At 38.9% G+C, this 20,823-nt stretch overlaps 1 protein-coding gene across 1 annotated transcript in view; it reads right to left on the minus strand.

Moving 5' to 3' along the window:
* Positions 1–58: 58 nt before the first annotated feature.
* The window catches only part of LOC111819585 (amyloid-beta A4 protein-like), a 39,184-nt gene continuing 18,419 nt past the window's right edge, over positions 59–20,823 (minus strand). The window contains exons 2-3 of the mRNA XM_023726676.1: positions 4,892–5,004; positions 59–1,331 (exon numbers count right to left, since the gene is read on the minus strand). Of these exons, the coding sequence (XP_023582444.1) occupies positions 1,134–1,331; positions 4,892–5,004 (311 nt within the window). The 3' untranslated portion in view covers positions 59–1,133. The remainder of the gene's footprint in view (positions 1,332–4,891; positions 5,005–20,823) is intronic.

Consider the following 20,823-nt stretch of genomic DNA (forward strand, 5'->3'; position numbering starts at 1 on the left):
AAAACAAAAAGAGGTTGAGAAGTTAGAGGGTTGATATGTTGTGGGGTTGTTAACCAATGTTATAAAACAACATATGTACTTCTGTTTCATGAGAAACTATTTGTTCTGTAAGACTTCACCTGAAATACAATAAAAAATTAAAAAAAATATTAAAAAAAAAAGAAGCCCAGTTTTATTAACTGATAAGAAAAGGCAGCTAGGGTCCCTGAGGGTACATGGATTTGTTTTTTAAAACTGACAAAATATATTACACTCTCATGCACAAAATCTGTGCCTGACTATATAAAATCATAAAACTTTCTACTGGTAACTATAAGTCTGAGCTTCATATTTAATGTTCTACTTGGAAATGTGGCACACTGGAGAACACCTTCCGACTCCTGCAGAGAACAGCTACAGAAGTGATACAATCACCTTTTGGGAGACGATGTAGCATCAAATCCATGACTGAACCAGATGGCCTTTCCAAATCCCAAGATTCTGGTTTTATCATTTTATGATTTAAACATAGGTGTTTGCCTTCAATTTAAAATAGCAACCAGACAATGAATTATCAGACACACTAAGGTGACGAGATTAATATCCCAAAGAAAAAGAAGTGAAAATGTATTTCTGAACAACAACAAGCCAAAGATGGTTGAAGACTTTCAGCAAACGTTTATGACAAACATTTATGCATGCTTCTGACGTCAGTCATGAGTAAAAACAGTAAGACAAAAAACAACACCTTTTGTTAACAAAAATTCACACTGGGCTTAATGACTGAAAAAAAAAAAAAAATCCCAAAACAGTGTCTAAAAATATTTCTAAATTACAGACGGAAACAGAATTCCATGTTATTTATTCAATGACCTACTCTAATATTAGTGAAAGTTTGATTCTAACTCTCGAGATGAAAATAAAATGGCTAAAATTAACTCTGTGATGGTTGACCAATTATATTAAAATTCGACAGTACACCATAGTCCTAATAGCGCTTATATAGTTAGACTTTTCCCCCCATAAAAGAAAACGCTAACAGGGGTAGGCAGAGATTCTCATAGTGAGAAACGGAAAGCGACATTTGCGGAAAAATACAAAAACTACACGCTAGACGCTTCCGCATCTGTGAGCGACCAAACACAGAGGCCCCCTTACCTCCCATCTGCATAGTCGGTATCCGCTCCGCCCCACCAGACGTCGGAATCATCGTCCTCAGCATCAGCAGAATCGACACTGTCACTCTCATCTGCCAGGGGGCAGCAGACAAACTCCACCCCTCGGAACTTGTCGATTCCACAGGGTAGCAGCATGCCGTAGTCGTGCAAATTGGTACTCTTCTCGCTACATGTCTGCAAAGGGCAGGGGGACCCTGGTGAGGGGATGCGTTTCATTGCAAGAAAATCCCAAATATAATAATCAACACACAGACCCTGTCTATTAGGACCCGATGTTTCCAAAAAAAAAAAAGACGTTTTGCTTTATGAGTGGGTTTACAACAGGGTTTCTTTAGCACAGGCTCCTTTTGATGCCTTTATTTTTTTTTAAGTTTATTATTCATTTCATACAAACTTTTCTGTTACACAGTTCAGTCCAGTTGCCATCAAGTCGACTCCAACTCATGGCGACCCCAGGTGTGGCAGAGTGGAACTGTGCTCCACGGGGTTTTCAGCGGCTGATTTTTCAGAGGGTAGAGTTCAAAGCCTGTATTCTGAGGCGCCTCTGGGTGGACTTGAATGGCCAGCCTTTCCGCTCGCAGCAAGTCATCTTAACCACCTGCACCACCTAGACTCTCCTTACAGAATAGAGGCTTATTAAAACCAACGCGGAGGGAAACTAACTGAGAAATAAGATGCAGAGGAAGCCTGTGCAGGTGGAGAGAGACAGCCAAGAATCAATGCTTTCTGACTTCATTTGCGTATCAGGAAGTTTTCAAGGCTCCTTGTACACCCCAACTCATTCTCACCTCCATTACAGACAGGTTCCTTTCATCTGAACCTGCCTTTCTGTAGAAATTCTAGCTCTCCTGGCTCAGTTTCACAGTAACAATCCTGGGAATAGAAGAAATTATCCTCTACCTACTATAAATCAGAACTTAACAGTTCTTACAGATTTCTCATTCAGTATCTTTTTGCTTTCCTGGAATCTGCTAAATTTTCACAAATCTAGATTAACATAATGCTCTGAAAACAGCCACTAGTGACAGAGAAAAGACAGTAATTCAACACACCTAGGTAAACAATGAAAATATTACAGGATGGATTTTGACCACGTACGAATTAAAGACATTTCTGTTTCTTAATAACTATATTTTTTTAACTCAAAAATAATTGAAAAATGAGGCTATCAGATATGCTTTAAATTTTTGAGTTTGTTTTCTTAAGTTCAATATGTTCCTAAATGTCCAAACTACATTTTTTATATAAAGAAAACTGTTTTACAATGAATGAGAACACAGGATTTTACAAAAGGCAAAAATAATTCTAATTCTTAAGTTGCTTTAGGACTATGATATAATACTTAAGATAGATCAGGGTTTCTCAACTTCACACTACTGACATTTTGGACTGGATAATTCTTTGGTCTTGAGAGATGGGGGATTTTTTTGGCGGGGGAGGTGTTTAACCTGTGCAGGGTAGGATGTTTAGAAGCATCCCTGGCCTCTAGACACTAGATGCCAATAGCACTACCTCTTCCAGTTGTGACAACCCAAAACATCTCCACGTCACTGGGAAGGAATTGGGGAGCAAACTCAACCCCAGTTGAGAATAACTGGAATACATAAAAAAGCTGAATTCTAGGAGTCTGGGCTGACCACAAATAAACCATATACATCTGTTGGAAAAGCTTCATAGCACATCAGAGCAACAGAGAGCAGCTTTGAAGGTAGTGATAGAAGGACAGAGCCTGGGTGGTATAAGCGATCTGCGATTGGCTGCTCACCCAAAGGTTGGCAGTTCAAACCTGCTCATCGGCCCTACAGAAGAAAGGCCCGAGGAACTGCTTCCATAAAGATCACAGCCAAGAAAATCCTACGGAGAAGTTCTGCTCTGTAACATATAGGGCCGCCATGAGTGGAGGCCACTCGAAGGTAGCTAACAATAACAGCAACAAATAGGGGCACCAAGTGACACTAGATCTTCAGTCTTAATTGTTTTATGTTTTTATGGGCTTGGCCAAAAATAAAGGGCTAGGATTGGTGGTATACCCACCAACTGCGGGAGCATGAAGGTGGAGAGCATGTCCTGGTGAATATAAAACTGGACAGAATAACTTAGAAACAGAATCATTATTATTATTCTTATTTGTGTTTTGAATATTACCTTTGTTTTTATATTTTTTTCTTTATTTTGTTGTTGTTGAAAGTATACACAGCAAAACATACACCAATTCAACAGTTTCTACATGTCCAATTTAGTGACACTGATTACAATCTTTAAGCTGTGCAATCATTCTCACCCCCCTTTTCAGAGTTGTTCCTCCCCCATTAACATAAACTCACTGCCCCTTAAGCTTCCTGTCTAATCTTTCAAGCTGCTGTTGTCAATGTGATCGCATATAGGTAGTTTTTTAAAAAGCATAATGCTCAAGGCAGACCTTTTATATTAGTTAACTTCCAACTATTGCTTGGTTTTAAGAAGACTCCAGGGGATATTTTTGGTTTAAGGTTTAAAAGATTATCTGAGGGCAATAGTTTCAGAGGTTCATCCACCCTCCATGGCTCCAGAAAGTCTAGATATAGTCCATGAAAATTTGAAATTCTGTTCTGTATTTTCCCCCTTTAGATCAGGATTCTTATGTGGAATCTTTAATCAAAATGTTCAGTAATGGTAGCTGGGCACCATTCAGTTCTTCTGGTCTCATGGCAGTGAGGCAGTTTTGTTCACGGAGGCAATTAGCCACACATTCCATATCCTCCTTCTGTTCCTAACTCTACTTCTTCCTCTATTGTTCCAAGTGAATAGAGACCATTTTTTGTGCCTTGGATGGTACTTGTGAGCTTTTAAGATCCCAGGCACTACGCAACGGACTAGGAGGTAGAACAGAAGCACTGAACATGTTATCAGGCCAGTTAACTGGGAGGTCCCATGAAATCATGACCCTAAACCTCAAAACCAAAGAACCAAACCCCATGAGGTATTTGGTTGTATACAAGCAGCCTTAGCTGCTACGCTTTAATTTTTTTTTTGTTTGTCATTGTTATAAATATATCTACCACATAACCTTTGCCAATTCAACTTTTTACAGGTATACAACTTATTGACAGCAATTACAATAACTGGCTGTGCAAGCCTATCCATAATGAATGTGATTTTTATATCACTATTAACCCCCCTTTTCTCCCTCCCTCCCACCCCTGCTAACTTCTAATAAACTTTGGTCTCTATTTGCCTTTTCTTGTCTTTTTATGTAAGTGAGGTCATACAATATTTGTCCTTTTGTGATTGGCTTTTTTTGCTCAGCATAATGTCTTCAAGCTCCATCCATAGTGTATTATGACTTCATTTCTTAATTTAGGTTTCATGCTGGTATGGAACAAGCTACTTCCTGCTCTACCACTGTATTCCTCAATTAATATTAGGAAAAAAGGTTAAGTTATGACAACTTTGTATATGACAAAAAAAAGGTAAACAAAAAATAATCTGAAAAAAGATAAACTTAAGGTGTAAAGGAATTAAAGATTACAGATATTGTCTTATTTTCTCAAACATGGAATAGACGCAATGGAGCTAACTGACTGGGTCTTCTACTTTTGACTCCTTAGAACTAACTCACGGAGAGTTTTTGTTGTTTTATTTTTTAAGGGCGTATTTTTATACCTAGTTGTTGCTTCAAAATACCCTCTAAACTGTCATTAAGCATGTCCCCTGAAACGTTCACTGTGAAAGCAGAAAGCATCTATAGCTAGTACCTCTTTGGCGACGGTGTGCCAGTGAAGGTGGGTCTCACAAACATCCATCCGCTCCTGATGCAAAAATTTGCATTTGTCGGGAACCAGAAGGGCGTCGCTAACAAACTCACCAACTGAAAAAAAGCAAAAATGATTAACGTCATGCCATCTGCATCACGGCACTCTTATCACTGATATGGTATTAAGAAGGGTAGACTAGAAGGACTTCACAGGAGTTAGAGAGCTTTCTAAATGACTAAGCAATCCCAAGAAGACTGGAATACCTTTGAAATGTCGCATCCTGCCTCCTTAAGTGGCCTAGTCCCTTGCCACATCACCTTTGATAGTGAAAGTATTTCCTGCATGTTAAAAGTGAAGTCCTTCTTGAATGAATCTGAATTTCTTGAGTCAAAGTTAATCATGCAAAAAGCTGCTTCATTAGAGAATCAGTTATCATTCAACTGAAGTGTGGGGAGGGGGGAAATACAGAGACTGGCAGAATCAATATAAATAACTGTCTTCCTCGACATTTTAACCCACTTGTAAACGAACAGAAATTTTAGCACTTTTCTACTTCCTAAGCCAAAATAAAATTATGCACATGTTATATATATTTTATGTATATATATGCATATGTATGCATAGAAAGTGCTTAAGTCAATTCAATTATGAAAATACTGCCTTGGACTTTTTGTTATATTTTTAAGAAAAATGTACATTATGCAAATTATTTCTGGGCATTGCTTGTACTGCAGATATAAAGATATTCTAATGAGGGTAAAAGATGGATCATTACAACATAACATATAAGCTGTGAGCTTAATGTTTATTTTGTTCACACAGTATTGCCAGTTTTTAGCACAGATTATGCACACAGTAGGCAATAAATAGCTGTTATGAAGGAACAAGTTTAATGCTATAATAAAGATGTGAACGAAGTGCTGGGCCAGCATAACAAGTGGCCAAATCCGCTTGGGTGAGTTGGGAAAGTTGGGAAAGTAGAAGTAAGTTAGATATGAGTCTAAATGACTGAGCAGGAGTATGCCCTGTAGGGAATGTATGGAAGTTCCAGAGTGTAGGGAGAATATTCATCTTGGTTACCACTGGACCCAATCCCTGACCCAATTCTGGCAAACATGACCATATTGGACGGATGGATGGATGGATGGGCGGAGGGAGGGAGGGATGGATGGATGGTGGGTAGATGAGTGAGTGGGTGAGTGACAGGATGGATGGGTGGGTGGGTGGATGGGTGGATGCTTAGCAAAAGGCACTTCAAAAAGAGTAAACCTGTGTAAAGAGAGAGTAAAGAAAGGATTTTTGTTGGGTGAGAATTCGATTGTGGCTAGAACACAAGATAAGTGGAAAAGGGACTCTCAAAGTAATCAGACTGGAGAAATAGGTTGGACTCCAATTTTAATGAGCCAAAAGTTTTGGACACCATTTTGGAGGCAACATGGGCCAAAAGATGTTTGAAATAGGGAATGACATGTCCAAGTTCATTTTTCAGAGAAAACATGAAGGATGAATGTATAGGGAGACAATGAAAGCCAGGCAACCACTGAGGGAGCCACTGCAATCCTTCAGGCAGGACATGCGAGAACACATTCAAGTCTATGGCTCCATCTAAGCAAGAAATGCAGGGTGCCCACACACCAGCAAAGGCAGAAACGCACTTTTTTCTTGCAGTTACAGTGTATGACATTTTTCTAAAATGTACCATAAAGAGCAACAAAGACCCTAAGAAGTGAGGGAGAAAACACTTAGTTTTCATTCCCTTTATGTAAATGTTTTTGTATCTTTTTCTTTAGCGGCTTTTAAACTTTATTCTATTATAGCTCAGCCACGCAAGATGTTTCATGATATTCGAGTACTTGTTAATAAATTTATCTATAATGCATATTAATACATAACAATAGGTATTAATATGAATAAATAATATTTAGATTAAAATCTAAGCAAACCATAGGGGAGAAAAAGCCTTTTGTCTTGCCATTCCTTAAATCTTTAAAGCCCGGTGATGAAGCACGCAGCACGGTAGTGTGTGTTACAGGGAGTGCAAGAATTATGAGACATGGTGCTCCAAACGGCTGCGGGGAGGGCACCAGTGAGTACTAGGCACCTACTCAATGGCAATGGATGGTACTGAACATGTATCTTTGCATCTCAATTCCACAATATCCGTAAGATCTAGCTCTTATCCTCCCAAAAAACCTAAGCCCACCTACCTCAGATTACAATTAGTTCCACAGATTAAGAATATATCAATGCATACAAGCAATTAATAAATATTACTATAAATAAAATTAATAATTAAACATCAATGAAAAAACAATGATATAAATAATAAACAAAGAAATAAAAAATAATGGCAATGACTTCACATAGAAAGTATAGGAATCTAATTCAGAACGCACACACTTTCCCCAGGCCAACTCCTCGGGGTTTCTGAGGTTGGTCAACCATCCCTAGATGCCACAGAAAATACCTGATACCGAAAAACCAAAAGCCTAACCCGTTGCTCTTGAGTCGATTCCAACTCATAGCGACCCTAAAGGACAGAGTAGAACTGCCCCATAGAGTTTCCAAGGAGTGCCTGGTGGATGTGAACTGCTGATCTTTTGGTTAGTGGCTGTAGCACTTAACCATTACGCCACCAAGGTTTCCCTGAGGCATCCCAATTTCCAAGGCCACGAGAGGGCCGTGAAGACCAATGGTCTGAAGACGCCATTCATTTGTCAGCTCTCAGGCTCTTTGATCGGGCGTCAAACCCTGGTGTCATATTTACAAATGCTGGAAATACCAAGTGATATTTTTCTATTATATGGGTAATTATTGGGAAGATTAAATGTCTGGGCCAAGGCTATTAATTCAGTTCCTAAGAAGATCATTCTGAGCATTTCTGAGTAGACATTCTTGACCTTGGCCTAAAAAAGTTCTTAGAGCATAAACCAGATACCTGTCCAACAACAAAACCAAATGTATCTTGTTTTACTTGCTCTTAGCCAATCTGTCAAGAGCTATATTATAAAGCTAAAGTCACTGGAAGATATTTACCAAGATAAAAATCTAGTAGTTATCAGAAGAACATATACTGCATTAATCATACTATAACAAAATAGTTCACTGTTGTTATAAAAAGAATTTTAAAAGAATATTGTAAAATGACATTTTCTTTAGAATTGTGAAGATGCCCTGAGGTTCCCAATAGTACACATAACCAAGAAAAATATGCCCCACCTCCAAAATAAGACTGATTATTTAATAAGCCCTCAGGACTAAGAGCAAAATAGAAAACTCATTGTACTCTAACACTAAAATAAAATTTAGCAATGAATTCTGTTCTTTTACAGCCTTGCTTATATTACTTTCAAAACTGATGAAACGTACTAGAATGTTACTCATTAGGAACATTAAGCCATTAAACCACACAAGTCTATTAAAAACATTTAACAAGAATTAAAGTGGTAAAACTATAATGAACTCTTTTCACAAACTAGCTTATCTTAAAATGGTTTGTTTTCTCGTTTTTTTAATTCTGAAGGAATTCTTTTTAAATATCTATGATACTATGTACCTGGAGTTTTGATATACAGACATGCACATGTTTATTCTGAAATCAAACCTGTTTATTTGGTTTGTTTCTTCAGATAAAAAAATTCCTTAACAGAATTAAGGGGAGACAGACTAAATACCAAAATAAATTTAAGTACCATAATGAGAAGTCATATTCCTCTTTATGCCTGAGAAACAGTTTAATTCTCATGGAATCCACATTTCTGGGGTCCATGGGGTTGGGGTGACCCACCCAGGCCACGGCCCTGAGATCTTCCTTTTGAACCTTGAGGCTTGAGAAAACTGGTTCCTAAGTCACCATTAAGTCAAACAGTGTAGTAACTATCTTAGTAAGACCATTTTGCCTTAGACATTGGGCTCTTTTGAAGAATTATCTATATGCAGTCAGTTTTGAGAAACAGAAACTCCAAGGTCACACTAGAATCTGTGTTTTAGGGTAAATTGTTATTATGTAAACACTGTTCTGTCCCCGTTTCCATGGCAATACATGGAGTAAAGAATCTTTGGAAGTTCTTTAATCTTTGGAATATTTTTGACACCCTAAGTCAAAATGTTACCCTAATTTGCAAACCATATAGTAAATCAACATCAATCTATTTCTAATATTGGCTTAATACGATTTTTGTCTAACCATGCCAAACCTAAGGGAAACTTGGCACCATTTGTTCCAAGTGGATAAATTCATCAATACGCACTGTGAAAACTATACAACCTTGTTATAGTCTGGCTTTTTTAATTTGTTTAAACAATTCACAAATGCATATTCTATACCCTCAAAAAAAAATTTCAGCTGAAAAAGATAATGAACAAGAGTTGGGTCTGGCTTCTTGGCTAAAAAGTTTTGGCATAGTGAATAATGATGCCGAATTTAATAGGGACTCAGCAGGTCTCATCCCACTATCTCTTTGGTGGTTTCTAAGAGGATTTTCTAGCTCAAATTACCTCATTTTGCAGATGTGGAGGGAAAGAGCCCTGGTTAAGTGACCTGCCCACAGAGCCAACTGGCAGTAGAACTGGGCTGAAAGTCCAATCTCTCGGCTCTCGACCCAGGAGTGGCAATTCACCACATCGTCACTTAACTCTGGTTCCAATGGTTTACTTGGCCTCGTCACTTTGGCTTTTATAAAAGTGTATTCACTTTGAGACTATATAATACTTTAATGTTATAATCCACAATGTGGTTGATTTGACAATAAAACAAGAGTTAAATTAGTTAGCAAGCCATCAGTCGGAAATGCATTCAGCTGCTAGAATAGAACACATGGACAACAGCTGCTCAAACACACAGTGAGATTATTTATCTCACACAAGAAGTCGAATACTGAGACTAGGGAGTCCGTGGATGGTGCAAATGGTTAATGTGTTCCTTGGAAGAAAGGCCTGGTGATCTGCTTCCAAAAAGTCAGCCACTGAAAATCCTATCAAGCACAGTTCTACCCAGATACACATGGGGTTGTCATGAGTCGGAATCGACTCTATGGCAACTGGTTGATTGGTTCGTATTGAAGCTAGGGCTGTTGTAGATGTTCAAAGATGTCATCAGGGAACCAGGCTATTCCTACCTTTCTGTACTGTCATCCCTAGTATGTTGGCTCTTGTCCTCATGATTTCTGGTCACACAAAAAATGTCTAAGTTCCAAAAGGTGAAAACAACCTAAATGCCTATCAACAGATGAATGGATAAACAAAATGTGGAACACACAATGGAATACTACTCAGTCAGTAAGAGAAACGAAGTCTTGATACATGCTATAATATGGATGGAAGATATTATGCTGAGTGAAATAAATCAAATGCAAAAGGACAAATATAACCTCACTTATATAAAAATACAAGAACAGACAAATGAATAGAGACAAAGTTTCTCAGTGGTTACTAGCAGTGGGAGAAAGGAGGAAACGGGGGAAGTTCACTGCTTATGCAGTACTGAGTTTCCGTTTAGTGGTGGAAAGATCGCATTAAGGGTAGGTTTGCACAGCCGATTATTGTAATTGCTGCCAATAAGTTGTACACCTGTAAACTGTTAAACTGGGAAAAGTTATGCGATAGATATATTTGCAACAACGACAAAAAAAAAAAAAGAGAGACAGAGAGAGAAGGTGCTGAGGCTGCTTATGCACAACCAAACACCTCACAGGATTCCCTTCTTTGGTTTGGAGATTCAGGGTAATAGTTTCATGGGACATCCCAGTTAATTGGCCTAATAACATGTTTAGTGCTTCTATTCTACTTCCTAATTCCTTGCATAGTGCATGGGGTCTTAAAAGCTTGGAAGTTGCCATCTAACCTGCAACAATTGGTCTCTATTTTCCTGGAGCAACAGAGGAAGACGGAGGAGGAAATAGAATGCCTGGCTAATTGTCTCCATGAACAACTGCCTCTGTTGTATGAGACCGGAAGAACTGGATTCTGCCCAGCTACAATTACTAAACATTCTGATCAAAGATTCTACAGAAGAATGCTGATCAAAAAGGAGAATATGCAGAACAGAATTTCAAATTCTCATGGAATCCAGACTTTCTGGAGCCATGGAGGCTGGATGAACCCCTGAAACTACTGCCCAGAGATAAATTTTAAACCTTTAACCAAAAATATCCCCAGAAATTTTCTTTAAACCAAACAATAGTTTAGCTTAACTAATAAAGAATGTCTGCCTTGAGCACTGTGCACTTAAAATCTACATGAAATCAAACTGACAACAGCAACTTGAAAGATCAGAAATTTAGGGAGCAGTGAGTTTATGTTAATGGGGGAGGAACAACTCAAAAAAGGTGAGAACGGTTGCACAATTCAAATATAATCAATGTCAATGAATTTTATATGTAGAAACTGTTGAATTGGTGCATGTTCTGCTATATATATTCTCAACAACAACAAAAAATACAATAAGTTGTGAAAAAAAGAAAAAAGCCAGTCTTAACAATGGCTAGAAAGACAGTTTCCTTAAAAGACAAACAAACAAAAAAACAATAGTTTAGCTTAACTAGTAAAACATGTCTGCGTTGAGCACTGTGCTCTTTTAAGATCTATCTGTATGGAATCAAAATGACAACAACAGCAACTCAAAAGATTCGACAGGAACCTTAGGGGGCAGTGAGTTTATGTCAAGGGAGGAGGAACAACTCAGAAAAGGAGGGTGAGAATGGTTGCACAACTCGAAGAATGTACTCAACGTCACTGAATTGTACATGTTGAAACTGCTGAATTGTTCTGCTGTGTATATTCTCAATGACAAAAATAAAATAAATTATATTTTTTGAAAAATGCCTAAGGAAAACCTATGGATCACAAAAGAACATTGTCCAGCTTGCTTCAGTGTTATCAGGAGGGATCAGTCGCTAAAGGAAGACATCACGTTTGTTGCAGTAGAGAGCCAGATGGGTTGGCACAACAGCTGCACTGAGCTGATGGACTCAAACCTGCCAGCAACCATGAAGATGACGCAGGACAAGGCAAAGATTCATTCCGCTGTACATAATAAGGTCTCCGTGAGTCACAGTCAACTTGATGGCACCCATCTATTTATCTAACCTACACGACTCTATACACATACATCCAAATGATACCTGTAGACAAAAGTTTCTTCTGGCAATCTCTTATTTTACCATTTTAGACTCTTATTCCACTAACATTTTTCCTTTAATTTTCTCAGTGCCCGCTGATATTTTATATTTTCACACGTTAACAAATGGGCTGAGAAAATTCTTCTGGGAGGCATATGTACTCAGAGATGGGAAGAATACTTATAGAAGTGGCTAAAACACTTTTCCACAAACTCTCAGTGTGGCAAAACTGTAAGGATTTTTCATCAAAGACTGGGCAGTTAACTGAGTTCTCACAGAGGACGTGAGGGTGAATCACACATCTTTAGTAAGCGATTGTTGCCATCACCAGTATTTTCACACTATTATGAATAATGGTGAAGAACTGCCAGATGGGATTCTTATGATCAGAACTATGTGCCAGGTGGCAGATATTAAATGGATAAGAGTAGCTAAAGGCAAAAGAGGAGACAACCAAGACTTTAGGATCTAAATTCTCTCTCCAATTTCTACAGGAAAGCAAAGTCCAGTCTCAAACACGACCATGTACCTACATAAATGGCAGGTGGAGTACGAGACAGAAATAGCATCTGACCAAGGCTCTGCAAACACTGGTTTTAAAATAATGAAAATAGGGCAAAGGCCATATACTAAAAAGAGAGCAACAAGATAAAAATTTGCTAACATTTTACAGTTTTTAAAAAGTTCCACATAGGTTGCTGTTTTTAGGGGCCACTGAGTCAATTTAGATTTATAGCAACTCCACGTGACAGAGTAGAACTGCCTCATAGGGTTTTCTAGGCTGTAATGTTTATGGGAACAGATTGCCAGGTCTTTCTCCTGTGGAGCCGCTGTTTAGGGTCAAGCTGCTGATCTTTCAGTTAGCAGCTTAACCATTTAACTGTTTCGCCACCAAGGTTCCACAAAGGCATGGGTTAACAATTCTAATCCTGCCATACATGCATACTGAAACTGAACAATTTAGTAAATAAATGGTGGACCGTGGGAAGCAGTTTCACACTACTGGAGTGGGAAGGGGAACAGGCTAGAATTATCCATTTATAAATGGGATTAGAATTGGAGACATAAGTATGAACTCATGTTTAGCTAAATATAAAGATGGATACATAAACATTTACAGATATGTGAATAGACAGAGGTTAGTACACACACAAATATTGCCTTGTTCTGTCACCTGAAAGACAACCTAGTAGCAATGAGCACACCTGGCACGCAGATCTTATTTCTAATACTGCTCTCAAACAAAGTGCTCCTTGGAGAAACGGCTGATTTTAGGACAGAAGGAAAGAGGGGAATATACATCATGAGCCTACAGCACCTTGTAGTGCCAGAACGTAAGGAAATGCTCAAACACAGTTGTCTAGTGCTGCTATAACAGAAATACCACAAGTGGATGGCTTTAACAAACAGAAATTTATTCTCTCACAGTCTAGGAGGATAGAAGTCTGAATTCAGTGTGCCAGCTCCAGGGGAAGGCTTTCTCTCTCTGTCGGTTCTGGGGGAAGGTCCTTGTCATCAACTTTCCCCTGGTCTAGGAGCTTCTCAACTCAGGGTCCCCAGGTCCAAAGGACACACTCCGCTCCTGGTGCTTCTTTCTTAGTGGTATGAGGTTCCTCTCTTCTCTCTTTTATATCTCAAAAGAGACTGACTCAAGATACAACCTAATCCTGTACATTGAGTCCTGCCTCGTTAACATAACTGTATCTAATCCTGCGTCATTAACATCATAGAGGTTAGAATTTACAACACATAGGATAATCACATCAGATCACAAAATGGTGGACAACCATACAATACTGGGTATCATGGCCTAGCCAAGTTGACACACATTTCTGGGGGATGCAGTTCAATCCATGACACACATACTCACACACACACATCACACACATTGATGGGAACATATCAGAGGGGCACAGGAGCCAACTTAATGAGCTCCCAATGGCCAAAGCTAAACCAATAAAGTAACATTGGATTTTAAACCAAAGTATACAATATCCAGGAGTCCATACTGACATAACTAAAGGACTGAATAAATAAGAGTCAAATCTCCAACACAGAAGAATTCCAAATAATTTATGTAGCTACCCCCCTCTCAAGGAGGTAGAGTCTAACTCCCCATTCCTTAAGTCCAGGCTGCACATAGTGACTTTCTTCCAAAGAATATAGTGTGGAAAGTGGGGACAAAGAGTAACGTGACCAACACAACCACAGCCTGGTGTTCAAGGTCAACATCAACAATGATAAATCATGTTGATAATATGTACCCTTGATATAATGTGATAAAGATGGCACTTGACCTGTGGTCGTACTGCCAAAAACCAATAACCCCAGTCTATTCATGAGAAAAACATTAGACTAATTCCAATGGGGGGGGGGGGGGTTCTACAAAATACCTGACCAATTCTCAAAACTATCAAGGTCATCAAGAACAAAGAAAGTCTAAGAAATTGTCACAGCCAAGAAGAGCCTAAGGAGACATGACAACTATGTTGGGGATCCAAGAACAGAAAAAGAACATCAGTTAAAACTAAGGAAATCTGAATAAAGTATGCACCTAAGTTAATAATAATGTTTTAATAATGATTCATTAATTGTAACAAATATCCCATATTAATCTAAGATGTTAATAACAAAAGGGGAATTGGGCGAGGCGTATATTGGAACTCTCTGTACTGTCTTTTCAGTTTTTCCGTAAATCTAAAACTGTCCTAAAAATAAAATCTATTTAAAATTTTCCAAAAAAAAAAAAAAAAGTTAAAAGGCCACATAAAATTTCATATAATAAGGACATACCTATTTGTTTCCACAACAACATTCCAACCTTCAAAAGAATGTCTTGAAATTATTATATCCCCAAAATCTGTTGCCACTAAGTTGATTCCAATTCACAGAGACCCTACAGGACAGAGTAGAACTGCTCAATAGGGTTTCCAAGGAGCGGCTGGTGGATCCAAACTGCCGGCCTTTTGGTTAGCAGCCGAGCTCTTAACCACTGTGCCACCAGGGCTCCAGGAAATTACTACAGCTGATAAGAACTAGAGTTTAAAAAGATCTTACTAACTTGCTCGTCTCTTCTACAGCATATACAATAACTAGACAGAGCTTGGTTTGAGATTTTCCTGGCAAATCCTCTATTACTCAGTAATTTGTGTAATTAATGCATAGCATTTTAATTCTTAAAACAAAATTTCAAGAATTTCACAATGATCACATATCTATCAACATTAAAGAAAAGTCTTACTCATATTTATAATAATCTCAACATCAAATAAAAGATGGAATTTTGACAATAGCACGTCCATAGAGGAGGTTCAGTGATAGTCATTTAAGCTTTCCAGTGGTTCTCTAAACTCTAACCTGCTTCACAGTCACCACCTGGGACGCCTGATAAGAATGTAGATCCTGGGCACATCCTCCCTCTGTCCTCACTACCTGGGCCTGATTACTGTGCGGGGAGGTGGGTTTGAAAGCGGACCTCCCCAGAGTGATCCTGATTTATGGACCGCACTTTGAGAAACCATGTTTAGAGCAGGGGTTCCTCAAGCTTTAACGGGGATCTTGTTAAAATGCAAGTTTTCATTGGACAAGTCTCGATGGGAACGATACTGTCTTTCTAACCAGCTTCCGAGTGATTCAACTATTCCCTGCAGGTAGCAAGGGTATGCTTAAGATAATCCATTAGAAATACTTTAAGTCTTTTTTTTTTTTTTTTAATAAAGCTTTAAAAAAAAAAAAGTTTACTGCATTGTAAAACACTTTTTGGAAGAGTTTTCCCTGTTTTAAAAAAATATATCAAATCATTCATGTCATAAGACTGTGTCCTGTCCTGTGGTCTATCACCTAGGGCCCATCTAAAGGACTTCTTCACACATCCCTAAGAGACTAGCTGCTCCTGTTGGGCCGGGAATGGAACCTGGGTCTCCTGCATGGAAGACGAGAATTCTACCACTGAACCACCAATGTTCCCAGTGAACTCAGCAGAAGGGATAAATTAAGAAAGGACACAGAAATGGGTAAAACTGATTTTATTAGTATATTTGATTTAATCCAACATATCCTAAATGTTATCATTTCAACATGTAGTCAATGTAAAAAACTGGTAATATCACATTATATATATATATGGAGTCCTGGTGGCACAGTGGTTAAGTATCTGTCCACTAACAAAAAGGTCGGCAGTTCAAATCCACCAGCTGCTCCTTGGAAACCTTAGGGGGCAGTTCTACTCTGTCCTGTAGGGTCGCTATGAGTTGGAATCGACTCTGCGGCAATGGGTTATATAGATATATATATGTATGTATAATTATTATTATTTCACACTAACTCTTAGATAGCTGGTGTGTATTTTACACTTACAGCGTGTGTCAGCTAGGACTAGCCACATTTCAAGTACTCAATGGCCACACGTGGTTAGTGGCAACCATTGGGCAACACAGGTTTAGAGTCAAATTTTGGAGATCAGGAATATTTTTCAAGGAGTGATGGATTGGATATGGACAAGCTGAGGTTATGGGAGAAAATCTAAAGCTAAAGACACTGGCCCAGTTAGAGAAACGATGAACGGTGAGGTTGAACACACTGAAAAGATTGTGTACACAAGCTTTATTCGCTATGCCATCATAATACCATACATGTTAATCACTGAGATGTATATGACCAGATTCAACTTGTTCCTACAATTAACCACATTTACTAGCAAACTGAGCTTCCTCCCCCATTTCTCTGTTGGCACTTCTCATATTATCAGTGGTATTTATGAGTATGTGATTAATTCAGCCTTGAAATCTGAAGTGAGGTTTCCTTTAAGCCTGAACCTCCTTACCAACGTTAGCCTAATTTGGTCCTCTACATCCTGAGAGATGAGCTGCAAAGCAGGTACTGTAGATACTCTCCTGAATTCTCTATTTTGTCTTTTGAAAATACACAATCCTCACTAGCTGCCTTCTCTTCCTAATACTTGCCTTTCTTTCAGCCTTACTAAAAAATTCATAGCCTGATACATTTTAAAGATGCAATTAATTAGGGTTATATAAAACCAAAAACCAAACCCACTGCCATCGACTCAATTCCAACTCATAGCAACCCTATACGATAGAGTAGAACTGCCCCTATAGGGTTCTAAAGGCTGTAAATCTTTACAGAAGCAGAACGCCACATCTTTCAAAAAGCCACATAATTGCTAACAAAATACCAATCAGGCTGATGCACTGGAGACAACAGAACCACCAGTTATTACCAAAACCTTAAATTATACAGGGAGGTAAAAACACACAGCATTTTCAACCCCCCACATACCATACTCAGAAACCTATGTGCGAGGTAGGCTATAATCAAGGCAGGAAGAGGCACTTTTACAGATATACTTGAGTTGTGGGTATCACTGAACTCAAGACTCTGACTTGTTCTTTCCAACCCATTACCATCTGGCTTTGTCCCAACTGAGTCTTGTAACTCTTCTTCCAAGGTCAATAGCGATAAATGCATTAGTCTCTTCTCAGTCCTCAATTTCTGTGAACGGTCTACCATATTTGATACCGTATTTTATGCAAATAACATGCATGTTAAACACTTTTTGCCAACTGAGCAATCCCCTCTGGCATTATCTTCCTAGGCACGTTATATGTGTCGGCACGTTATTTACGTGGACGTTATTTGCAAAAAGTATGGTACTTCTTAAACACTTTTTCCTTAAATTCAGCCGTCTCTAGCTTTCCTTAAACGAGACAGCATTTATTCTCCATTCTGTCTCAAGTTGGCTGTTCCTTAACTGACTCATCTTTTCCTCCCACCAAATAATTCTGATTATAAAATAAGACTATGTCCCCAGCCTTTTGCTCTTCTTACTTTCTTGCTCAGAGATATCATCCATTCCTATGGATTCAACAACTGCATCTACTCCTTCAAATCTGACCTTTCATTTGAAATTGAGTTATACAATTTCCAATACCATTTAAAGGGAATTGCTTTTAGAGACTATGCTAGAATCAAGCACCCACTGACCCTTAAACCCTGGAACTGCACCCAACTGACCGTCAAACCCCAGAACTGCACCCAAAGAACAATGAGGAAATCCTACTGGGTCAAAATATTTACCATTTGGAAAGAAGAGAAGGCAAAAGAATCAACATCCAACATTTTTGGGGAGCCCAAAGGGGTGACTCCTAATGAACCTATTGTATTTACTGGTAGAACCCTGGTCTCCTTTCCCATTGCACTATACTTCTACTTTCTCAATGAATATTCATCACTGAATCACGTCCCTATTCCCATGTGCTGCATCTCAACTCCACTCAACCTGCCCATATTCCTGAAGCCAGACCTTGGACCATGTCACACTCCAAACTGTTCTAAAATACTGCACTCCAGTGAACTACTCCCTCATCAGAAACTTATCCTTCCAGTTTTCCCCTCAACTTTCACCTACTACAACTGCTCCTGTGCCCCTCAGGCCCTGGACCCTTCATCATTCTCTATGGTTATCAGAGAAGGTTTCACGACCTCATGTCCCAGCCAGCCAGGCCTAGACCCTCACACCTACATCCATCACTCTTGTTTATAATCAGCTACCATCCATATGCTCAGGATGCCTAGACTCATTTGTTCTGGCCAGCTGCACTCCTAGTGCTAGACCAATACCCTGCTGCCACACTGTGCTCCTTGAGAGCTTATTAGGTCTCTTGGTTCTAGCTGAAACTTGAAATGTCTAGCTTTAGGAGACAATGTAACTTAGTGATCAGAGAAGCAAATGTTGCTGTCTATTACAGGGGTTTTCCAACTAAAAACCTCCTGGAGAACTAGAATTTATATCCTAAAAGACACAGAAATCTTTAGGCCAAAGGGGTAGATACAGTAAAGAAATCAAGAATGAAAAAGGATAAAAGATGTCACCGCACTTATGAAAAGCCAAACAGCTAGCCATGAAGTAATCAGGCTATAAACAACAACAAAAAACCCAAACCTGCTGCCATCAAGTCGATTCCGACTCATAGCGACCCTACAGGACAGAGGAGAACTGCCCCATAGGATTTCCAAGGAGCGGCTGGTGGATTCAAACTGCAGACCTTTTGGTCGGCAGCTGAACTCTTAACCACTGTGCCACCAGGGCTCCAATTAGGATATAGGACTTGAAATGAGTACAAGCTTTTACCAGGCATTAGAACACTGGCACATTGCTGTAAGTTCCCAAGGCACTGCTAACACAGCGATAGGATTAGAGTTCTGTCACCGTACAGGCAACACTCTCTAGGGAAGAAGGACATAACATCTAGTAGAATGAACAATCTCATAAGAACAGATGACTCATCAAGCTCTTCAATAAAGGTACTGTTTAGAAATTACCCAGTTCTCTTTAGAGTCACATTTCAAAAACCCCGTGATCTTCAATGAGGCTGAAGCCCCAGCTAAATTAGAATCTCTCCCTCTGCTATCACCACACTGTGGATTTAGAAATCGGCACTCAGATTGGTGAACAAGTCTTCGTTCCATTGTTTTAAATCAGTTTGCCAGGGTTTATCGCTTCTGAGAGAGCTGAAATAATTGAATTTCTGGACTTCTAAGGAAGCGGGTCTGGAACAGCAAACACTATATTAAGGCTTCCAAAAGGTAGAACAACAACTATTCTTTAGCAGAAAACTCCCCCTAGAAAATTCTGATCCCATTTCCTAACCCAGTGGCTTATGATGGCTTCTAGGTCTACACCTGCCCATATTCACAAGTAAGAGCCAAGAAGTACTGTGAATCTCTGTGAAAATGGAACAGAAAGTCTATGATTAAGTCTTCATAACTAATAAATAACTGATTAAAAAAGAGAGAGAGGAGGAGGATAGTAGAATCTGTTTATAGATAACTCAGAAGACCCTAAAAAATCCAAGGTCAATGAAAGGATATACCTAATTTGAGACTTTGGATCAGAACCTTCCTCAATAATATAAGTATTAACGATTTCCTTATTGACAAAATCCTCTGTGTCATGTAACAGAATGAGAACTGGGTCATTCTTCAACCTAGTAATTTTCTTTTATCACTACAACTGAAATCACAGATGGAAATGGAAATTTCTGCTCACTTTGCTCCTTTTCCGCCTGACTGAATTTTATAATGAAAACGTCTATTCTTTTCAGACACGGCACAAGTGTCATTCAACTTTTACACACCAGGCAAAGAATGAACGCATTTGTTTAGATGCAGAATCATATAAAGGTGTGTCATTACAAGCTGCAGCCCATTTAGGGATGCAGCAGCTTAAAATTCTCTTAAGCAATAAAGCAAAAGGCATTGAATGAAGGTGCATTCAGGCTTCAAGCATTTTCGAACTAGTTCTTCACGTCGGAAACACGGTCTGCCTGCCTTCTTTCCAGGCCCTGCTCAATCAGAAAGGTGTGGAACTGCGCCCAAGACCATTCCATTACCCCAAACGTTTTCCAGGTCAACAACTTAAAGTCACCTGAAAACTCCATCTTCACTTCACCTCTGCAGGGAGTAAATATTTTAAGAGCAAGCATTCCAGGCATGCAGAAGCTCAGCCTTTAAATCAAACTAAGCGTTAATAGTTTTTCAAAGTAAGGAAGGCTCTGTCTTACACAGAAGGCACTCAAAAAGGCAAATCTCTCATTTTAGAATTAACATATAGCAATGAGGAAACTGTACGTGAACCAGGCTTTTAATTACAGGGGGTAGTTCTGGGGTATCCCTCATTCCAAACAATACAGTTTCTGCCTTCTACTTAAAATGAAAAAGATTAGAATGTACATTAAAGGGAAACTGTACTTAAGGTTTCAGTTGTTTTAACCTGGAAATGTGGTGGTTTTGAAAAAA

The sequence above is a fragment of the Trichechus manatus genome, unplaced genomic scaffold, assembly GCF_000243295.1.
Source record: "Trichechus manatus latirostris isolate Lorelei unplaced genomic scaffold, TriManLat1.0 scaffold00012, whole genome shotgun sequence".
NCBI lineage: Eukaryota > Metazoa > Chordata > Mammalia > Sirenia > Trichechidae > Trichechus > Trichechus manatus.